A 9,914-nucleotide genomic window follows, 5' to 3' on the forward strand; every position below is an offset into this window, starting at 1 on the left:
TCTTTTGGAAGCCGAAAATAGGCTTTAAACCTAAGAAATTAACAATTATTTTGATGAATGTTGGAAACCAAACAAACTCACAATACTGATGGCAATTCTAAAGGATTAGATTTATCTCTTAAGTGTCGTCTGATAGATGCTACGTTAACTATATCTTCTTCACTATCATCAAAAAATAGTTCCACTGAGCTTATCATTTTAGAAAACTATAACTTTTGTGTACAACTTGTTCTGATATTTATACCCTATACCACAATGTGGAAAAGGGTATAATAAGTTTGTTTTCCCAAAAATTCATGTAACGCCGCGAAATATTCGTCGTAGACCCCTCATGTGGTATACCAAACTTCATATCTCGACGAGATAAAGCGATTTAGCGATGTGTGTCCGTCCGTCCGTCCGTCTGTCCGTCCATTAAAAATTGTAATCAAGCTAGAGGCCGCAATTATGGACCGATTGTCACGAAATTTAGTATGGAGGTCGGGTTTGGACCAGAATAGAACTGATTAGTTTTTGGCGATGATCGTGAAATGTTAAAGGGATGAAATGGACCAAAAACAAAATTTTTGCTCGATTTTGTAGCCGCTCTGTAGGTCGCAATAATAGTCCGATCGGCGCGAAATTTTAAACGTAGTTTTGGTTTGAGATGAAGAAGTAGCGTGCAAGTCAACGGTATGATCGGATAATATTTAGCGGGTTAAATTGATCAAAACTTTTGTGTGAAAATTGGTAAAATTTCTAATGCACATCTTATAACTTTATCCCAAGAAGACGCGTTTAGTGGTATAGGGTATCACATGGTCGGCCCCGTCCGACTATAGTCTGTTCTTACTTGTTTTTTTCTAATTTATTGAAATCAAAACAAAAAACGCTCAGCTACATCACCGATAATTTGTTATCGACGATTATTTTCTATCGCTTTACGTAGTGCATTTTTTAAATTTTGTCACAGAGACGATAGCCGACACGACATGACTCGCCTCGCAATACGGAATCGACCCATAAAAGTAAAGGAATGGACCATATGTGAAGTATCTACTTTGTAAGTGTCTCATGATCACATCACACCTAACCTTACTTTGTTCTATGATTTCATCATTCGCTACAATCCAATTTAAAAACTTTTTAAAGTTGTCACTTGTAAACCTTACCTATGTATATAACTACTCGTAAGTTGGAACTCACAGGTAGAAACTTTGATGCTTAATTTCTTTCTGACCAACGCGGTATCGGAGCATAGCTTGAAATAAAGTACCCATTTGTTTAAGAATTTTGTAATAAAAATATTTTTTATTATTATTAGAGCTTATCAAAAATTATAATTTACAACTTTGGATTAATTAGCTAAAAAATAGAAAACAATTAAAAAACAATATAAAAATGAAATATACACATGAAATACAAACAATAAATCACTTTAAAAAACAATGCGAATTACCAAATAATCCAAAGAAGAAAAATGAGAAATACAGAGAGAGAGAAAGAAAAGTATATGCGAATCAGTTCTTTTTTCAATACAATTTTGTTTTACTTGTCTTTTACAACAAATAGGCCTTTCGATCGATCGATCTTTTTGCTTTTTTTTTAATTTACTTAAAAATAGGGCTTATTAAACCAGCAGCGAGCGGGATTGTGAGTAAAAAATATATATTTATGTATGTATGTATGAGCTTAGTTTCTGGGCAATGTGCGTCGTCGGCGTCTTTCGCGTAATTCTTTAATATATTTACGTAAATATGTTATATAATCGGTCATGAATGTTGTATAGGCCTGAAAGTGGGGATAATTAGACATTTAGCAAATAGAAATTTTCCACAACTCTTACCGAATCCAAAACATAACGTGGTATATATCCTTTCAAATCAATACACAAAATCCATTCGAATATACAAACATCTGGATTTGATTCAACTTCATGCATGGCAAAACCAGATACAAGATTTTCACCTCTTGTATATTTCGGATATACTGGAATTTTATCATATTCCACACTAATGGCAGCATTAACCCAAACACGCCCCCGTTGAGGGGGTTTTACTGGTTCTTTGTTTTGTTTCTGAGGTGATACCACCGTTTTATCTTCTTCTTCGACATGATCTTTAGCATCTTCAAATTCTTCATCTAAAGGCGGTGGTTCTGTGTTCAAAGTTAATTGCAGAACATCTGTAAAATCTTTGGCTCCCAAACTTTTACTCAACGTATTAAATGCAGTACTACTATCTGGCGGAACATGTGTAGCACTACTTGTACGACAACTACCGACACTGCTAGGTTGTGGTGTTATTGTACCCTCAGCATCGGATATTGTGGAGACACTGCCTTCACACGAATTATTGAGCATTTCCTCATCCGATGATCCGGGATCTAAACTGCTTTCGTCACAAATCTTACCATCGATCACCAGACGCCAACAACGCAGATTTACAAAATCTCGGGATTTAATCATGCCACCGCCACTGCCTGCCGAAACGTTATAGGTTATATCGGTATAGGAATTTATTTTCTGTTAAGAGAAAAAGGAAGGTTATAAATTCTGCACTTCAATACATTTCTTATAAATTTACTTACCCTAACCATTTTTGCTTCAAGTGTTGTGGGATTCCACAGTGGCATATCTTCTATTTTATAAAAAAGCTCATGACATAATGCCTTGGCAGGATATTTTAAACGACACTGTAATTGAAATTTCCTCATCGGTATGGCATCTCTTTTTTAGTCAAATGAACTTACCGTTAGTTTATAGATTTTGCCCATTTTCTCACGATGTATACTACTAATGGTATCGCCTTTTTTCGTTACCTTTTCAACTTTCCAATCGGATGCATGTAAGAGATCATAAGTTCGACGCACACAGTCCAAACCCATTTGATGGTAGTCTTCGTCCTAAAATAAATAGAAATCATGAGAGAAAAATTCTAATAGAAAAAATTTGCGTTGGAATAGTAATTGGTGGATCTAGTATTACTATTTTTATGAGTTATGAACTTTTGGGCCAAATGTATACAACTTTCCCCACATAGTGGTGTTTTTGTAACATTGTTCGCTTTATGTTTAAACTGATTCTGAATTGTCCAGTTCTAGAAATGTGGCTGCTTAATTGAATAGGATTGGCTGGGCAGTTGAATCCTGCAGTTGTAGTGTAATGCATGTTAAACAGAGGTTTTGCACGTTGTAGCCACAGTAGAAATTGAGGAAAGGTATTCCTATTCCTAGTTTGGCCTAATATGATATCATTTACTCTGGGAAGGTATTTCCATTGTAGTTGTTTTTATAATCAACGGCTGCATATGTGTGAATGCTATCCTGACTAATAGGCTTTTTGAACTACGGACTTTTTTGTCGGTCGTTGAATATCTCCCCTAGATCAACAAGCATCTTCCTGAAGTTTAGACAGGTTTGAATAGTTGTTGTTGTAGCTGCTACTGGCGATTGAAGTGAAATCGGTCTATATGGTTCACCTTTGCAGGTATCCTTGCTTTGCACATTTTGCACCAGACTTCGAAAAGGATGTCGGTGGATAGCGACAGGGTGAGAACTCATCCAGCTGGTTCAGCATTACCATTGAAATTCTATCAGAGCCCAATGCTTTGGATAATTTGGAGTTCCTGATGACATTCACAACATCATCTATTGTAAATTATGGTGGTTCATCCTCGACAGGAAGAAATCTGATGCGACGTGGTTCTGATGCGACGATGCTCGACAAACTGTCGATTAAAATAACTTGTGAACGAACCTCTTCGGATCAGTCACCGTAACGTCGCCAAGTTCGAGAGTGACTAACTCGTTACCTACAATTCACTTTTTCCGGCTCTAATGTTGCAACTTTACAGATGATTTAACCACTTGTTCCACTTAAGTTCACCGACAAACCTGTTAACTTCCAGTGTCGGCTCCCTGACTCTGGGGTCACTGGGGTCGGCACGATGAAGCTCATCACTCTTATTTGCTAATCCCGTCGCCTCTGCTGGGACATTTGGTCTCACTTCTGGTATTCGACCAACAGGTATATGGCGAGCGGCTGCAGCAGTGATGACGTCCAGGAACGTCCTTGCTGCTACCGCAACAACACAAGGGTTGGGCAGATATCTGAAGCAGTGATTAGTAACCTCTCTGAAACTAGGCCAATTAGCTTTTCCATTGCTCGAAGGTGATGAAATTGGGCTGTCTGCTGATGGAGACAATTAAGGGGAGATGGTCTGACCCAAGGGAAACGACGGGTTGCCAGCTAACGTCACGTTTGTCAGACCAGGTGACACGATCGTTATGTCTGGCGAACTGTGACACTCTCCGCTAATTCTGGTAGGGGCTTCCTCATTGACCGTGCAAAACGTAGAGCTATCAATTTGCTCAGTCAGCGTTGTATCCCTCTGGCCGTTTTCGACCGAATGCCACAAATTATGATGTGCATTAAAGTCCCCCAAGACCAGACCGTTATGACCTTCCTAAATTGGGCTAATGTTGAGTCTATAACCTGGAGTACAGCTATTTATCGGCGGGATGTATACGTTCCGCAACTCTACCTCGGAAGTTCCACACCTGACTGCTAACCCCACACATTCCATATACGGGAAAGCTAATCCCCCATCTTCACTTCTTGTACGATCCTTTGTTGTAACCATCACAACGCAGCTTACAGCAGTTGTTGTTGAGCTTGGTTTCCTGCACCGCCGCGACCGTGATATTCCGAATCATGAAATCCACTATATCCTGAATATTAACTCGGAGTCAATTGGAAATAAATTGCAAAAAGGATGTATCTTCGGACATCGGAACAGCGACAGCTGGTGTTAAGTGCTCATGTTGACGGGAGTCGTTTATTCTGATGATGACGAAACACTGGTGCTGAATGGGTTTTAAACCATTTTCTGAATTGAACCTGTCGGAAGGATTTTTATGTATTTTGTTGTTTTCTCTTTTGAAAGAGGAAAGTTTGATAATTGCACTCAAATACTCCAGACGTATTGATGAATATGGTCAGGTTCATTCATGACACTATTATTTTTACTATGACAAGTATATTTTACCTTTTCCTCTTCCTCATCACTGTTGTGAGCTGAATCCAAAGGAGAATAAAAGTCAACTACACTATCTGGAGGACGACGTTCATTTTGTGTCGATAAGAATGGAGCCATTAATGGCGAACGATCCGTAGATGATGTCATGGCTGAAAAAAGTTTAAATGTATATATTCAAAATTAGACAAAATTAAAGAGTTATCAATCGGCAGCTATTTGCCCTTAGCCTATGACTGTATAAACAAAAGAATAAAATTCGTATTCCTTAATTAATTTATGATATTGAGATATAATATTTTCGTTGGTTTTAGGTAGTTCCCGATGTGAAATATGATATTTTAATCAAGATCGAAACTGCTACAGCAGCACACATTTTCCAAATGACCATGCCATAAACTGGATTGGTTCTAATTGTTCTACTAAACATGTCAAAACAACAATGAAATGAAAGGCTATAGGATACATTTTTCCTAATTTGGTTTGTGAATGTGGGATTTTTCAGGAAAAGTTCATGACCCACATCTGAGGAAGTATGAACTACTCCAAGGAATAAATTACTGATGTAGTTGAAATCAGAACTATAGGGATTACCTGCATTAACTAAACTAAACGTCAGTTTTTGTGGGATGTTCGAACTTGATATAATTTTTGAAATATTACGCAAAAAGTTGATTATTTTGCACATTTGTATCCCTAACAAGGTAGTCATAAGCAGGGAGTTTTAAAATAATAGATATTTACCTGCAAAATAACGCCTTGCATGACGTTCTTGTGGTATAACACGACAATCCAAAAACCATGCTTCTCCCCATGCCAAAACAAATGAAGTTATAATGAGTATCACTTCAAATACTTGTGGAGTAGCTTTGACCCACTGAAAATAAAAGAAGTCTGTTTTTAGGAAATGAATAATACTTTTAATGACACTAATAACTTACATCAAAAACAAATACTTTTGAGATTAAAAATAAACAAGAACCACTTGTTGATAGCTGAAAATAGGTAGTAGTGTAAATGAATTATTTAAAGGAAATAACACTGTAGAATGGGATAAGTTAGCACTTATCTACTTACCGCTATAATAAACCAATTATTTACATATAATAGAGCATAGAAAAATATCAAAACTACAAATCGGCAAATGGCTGCTGCTACAACATCAAACAATGATGCTTCTATGGTATAATGAACAATTTGTTTTTGTAAAGCCACAAAGATATTGTCGCCATTTAGCTAACAATTAGAAGGGGCATAGAAAGTAAGTCAATTAAGGAATGTTTTGAGGATGAATTTCGAACTCACCATAATACATATTAACCACAGCAATGAGACAAAAAATAAATCAAATGTTACAAATAGGCAGAAAAATCTACGCACCACTGACATACGACCATCCTGCATATAACCACCAAGGAATTCTTCGGTTATTAAATTAATGGAATGAGTACGAGCTGAAATAAACAAATAAGTAGATTTACGTTAGAAGCTTGGAGACTATAAAGAAAATACTGTTACTTACACATATCATACGGCAGATTGCCGCCACCTCTGGACTGCATTGCACGAGCTTGATTAACTAGTATTTCGGCAGCCACACGTAGATCATCGGAACTATTTTGTGACATTATGCAGAGGGCTAAAGACTATTTTCAACACATTTTTGCTTTTTTATTTGGTACGAGACAATTTTTATATTCAATACTGAGATATGCCTAACTGAAAATTAGATTAATTATTAAATTAATTAAATAATATCATTTATAAACAAGGAAAGTGGGATATAGTTTCTTTCGCTTAAGATATTCGTTCACTCGAAACGATATGAAATTCGATTTACTCTTGTACGGATCACAACGGTGTAATTAAATTTAATTTGAGGAAATTCATAATTCCCGAAATAGGTGTCCTTAAGAAAACGTATTTATATATTTGACTATCATGTCTCCAAATTGATGTAATTGCAGAAATATGTATCTGCAACAATTTGTAAACTTCAGTATTATATGCGCACATTGCACGACAGACTACTTCACGAGCTTCTAAATAGCTTTCTACCAACATTCTTTTGTGGGGCATTTGACAACGCATTGAAGACAATTGACCTGGCAACGTATTTCGCAACAGATGTAGGAAGTGTGTAAATACAATGTATGTAGAACAACTTTGTTTTGGTTTTGGACATATGCCTGAGGAGAAAACCTTAAGCCCCGACATTTTTATAAACTTTGCAATGATACCCATTTTGTAGCAATCGGTCCAATAGAACCGGGTTTTGTACCCGGACTTTTGGGTCAAATAACCGGGTAACCGCGTCCGTTTCAGAAAAAATCTACATTCCCCTAATCAGCATAAAATACCTACCTCCGTAATAAAATTTGGAGTAAGTTCAGTTTAAGCGCTAAGGCAAAATTTACATAAATTACAAGTTTTGCTTGAACAGACGCCTTCGGCCGAGGATTTAAGACTTTCGCGGCATATCTTTCCTTTACCGACCCACCGCAGAAAATTATGAAAAAATAACCACAGATACTGCTTTTCATATTCTTTTGTTGGGGAAATGATATAGGCCTCCGAAGTTCCGAAAATTCCCTTGTTTACTTGGGGAAAAATTTACGATTTAAAAAAAGTTTGTTCGCGTAGCCGAAATTCGCTCCTGTCAATAGGAGAAAGTCTTAAATCCCCGGCCGAAGGCCGGCTACTTAAAAAAACTTACGATTTAAAGGAAATTTTTGTATTTTTTTCTGCGAAGGGTCGGTAAAGGAAATTTGTTCCGTATCCGGCCTTTAATAAAGGAATTTTAGCGATGTCAGAGGCCCATAGGAGAGTTTTTACTAAAGCTGTTCTAAACTGACTTTTGCAGACTTGATTGCGGCTTAAATTTCCTTTAGAGGCACCTAAGGTAGGAAGACCATATTTGCACCATAGGTAGCCCTATCCTGGTTCCAACGGTGTATAACTTTTGTTCCGGAAATGTATACTTCCCGAGATATAGGCCTCGAAAGTTCCACCAAAACCCCAAGTTGGACTTAAGTTAAACACATTTATTAAACTGAATTCGTGTTAAAAAATTTTTAAAACGCGTTTATTAAACTCAATTCGTGTTAAAATTTTGTTATTACAGGTAAGTCTTGTCTCTCCGAACACAACAGTAAATAATATATGTATATGGGGAAGTACATACTACCCGGTTATTTGGAAAAAAAATGTAAAATTTAGAGGAAAATTTTGTTCCGGTTCCCGAGGATTGCATCTGTTCATAGGAGAAAGTCTTAAATCCCGGCCGAAGGTCAGCTATATACGGAAAAAATTGAAAATTTAGGAGAAGATTTTGTTCCCGTTACCGAGATTAGCACCTGTCTATAGGAGAAAGTCTTAAATCCCCGGCCGAAGGCCAGCTATTTAGGGAAAAATTTAAAAAAAAATCATTGACGTATTTCTCGAGAAGTGTGGACTTCCCCCATATAGGTAATTGTATTCCTGTGTTGGGGGAGACGAGACTTACCAGTAATAATAAAATTTTCATACGATACGAGTTTAGTGAATATGTTTAACTTAAGTCTAACATAGGGATTTTCTGGAACTTTCGAGGCCTATATCTCGGGAAGTATACATTTCCGGGACAAAAATTATACATCGTTGGAATCAGAATAGAATGGGCTATGTGTGGGGAAAATGCCGATTTTTTCCGCCAAGTGCCTCTAAAGGAAATTTGTTCCTTGATTGCTTTAGGAAGTAAGAGCTAAATGAAAAGTTCCTCCAAATTTTGGTCTACAGTATAAGCAGTTAAAACATAAACATTTCCTATCCTCATACACAACCCTCGTATATGCGAAAAAAATTGTTTACATAAATGCAACCCTACCCACATCTTCGTCACTGATAAACAAATTTTGGAAACTAAATCAGCATTTCATTTTAAACAGCTAAAGAGGGTGTGTTTTGTGTTTCCCGTACTTCCGATTGATTATGTTTCCAGTCTTTTGCAATAATTGTTTTCTCTTGGTTTTATTGCAACTGATAATAACGACCTCAAATCACTAAACAAATCAAATGTGAAATGTGTGTCATTGTTTGGTAGAAGGTTGGTGGCAATTAGAAGTTTCTTTGTTATGTTTTTAATGAATAAATAACAAATAGCATCATAAGGTCTCACAACAATCTGATTTTACACTAAAGAATAATACAATTACATCCAAAAACACATTTAAGAATTTCCTCCTACCTCTTCTTTGGTATTTACTTTAGGTTTGCTTATTTTGTGTTGGAGGAAAACCAACCTTTTTAACACAACTCACTGCAATTCGATGTATTTTGTATTTGTTGTATAAAAATTGAGCTTCATTTGTTTATTTAATTCGAATCTACTAATTTTCTTTAAATTTACTTTGCGGAAAAGTTAACAATGAAAAAAAAACAAAAGTATTTTCCAATTAGAACTGCAAAAGCAATTCAAGTGAATGTAGAGAGAGAAAATAAAGAACTCCTCTTCTTTCTAGATTTAGCTATTCACTATGAATTAATAACAACTAATAACGTTTCACAAGTGATGTCGACTCTACTTTACTCAAACGTTGATTGTGTTGTGCTGTTTCAATGGAACGTAATTCGCATCTACTAGTCCTTCGGAAGCCAATTTCCAATAGAATTATTATTTTTTTTTAACTTTAATAAAATATACTGCGACGAAGGACAATCCATCCCCCGGGAAGTTGGCTGCTGCTAAGAGATACCGCCAGGACATAGAGTTGATAAGTCAGTAGTGCGATTCTCTAACACATTTTTGGAGTTACCGACAAAAATCGGTAAAATTAAAATGCTTATAATATCGGTAATTAACGATATTATTCGGTAAGTTAGCGACCAATAGAAAGTAGTCGCAAAGTTCTACCGATAGCA

At 36.4% G+C, this 9,914-nt stretch overlaps 1 protein-coding gene across 5 annotated transcripts; it reads right to left on the reverse strand.

The window, feature by feature from the left end:
- Positions 1–1,258: 1,258 nt before the first annotated feature.
- Positions 1,259–9,531, reverse strand: LOC141404912 (steroidogenic acute regulatory protein-like). 5 transcript variants are annotated; one of them, XM_073988747.1, is made up of 11 exons: positions 9,296–9,531; positions 6,538–6,734; positions 6,321–6,469; positions 6,093–6,251; positions 5,957–6,010; positions 5,760–5,892; positions 5,028–5,167; positions 2,731–2,883; positions 2,569–2,673; positions 1,826–2,503; positions 1,259–1,770 (listed from the first exon to the last, which is right to left on the reverse strand). In XM_073988747.1, the coding sequence occupies exons 2-11, from the start codon at positions 6,641–6,643 to the stop codon at positions 1,672–1,674; spliced, it is 1,776 nt and encodes a 591-aa protein (XP_073844848.1). In that variant the 5' UTR covers positions 6,644–6,734; positions 9,296–9,531; the 3' UTR covers positions 1,259–1,671. The 5 variants fall into 5 exon arrangements, with proteins under 5 accessions (XP_073844848.1, XP_073844852.1, XP_073844847.1 ...); XM_073988751.1 differs by having other exon boundaries at positions 6,538–6,661; positions 9,241–9,531; XM_073988746.1 differs by having other exon boundaries at positions 9,241–9,531.
- Positions 9,532–9,914: the final 383 nt, after the last annotated feature.

Source organism: Musca autumnalis, unplaced genomic scaffold (assembly GCF_047663935.1).
Source record: "Musca autumnalis isolate F117 unplaced genomic scaffold, ASM4766393v1 scaffold_5, whole genome shotgun sequence".
Classification (NCBI taxonomy): Eukaryota; Metazoa; Arthropoda; class Insecta; order Diptera; family Muscidae; genus Musca; species Musca autumnalis.

Coding starts and splice junctions, on each gene's coding strand:
- LOC141404912 (XM_073988747.1), bottom strand. CDS start 6,643: ATGTCACAAAATAGTTCCGATGATCTACGTGTGGCTGCCGAAATACTA. Junction 5,168..5,759: donor TGCAAGGCGTTATTTTGCAG/GTAAATATCTAT, acceptor AACTTTTTTCAG/CCATGACATCATCTACGGAT. Junction 2,674..2,730: donor GCAAAATCTATAAACTAACG/GTAAGTTCATTT, acceptor TTTCAATTACAG/TGTCGTTTAAAATATCCTGC.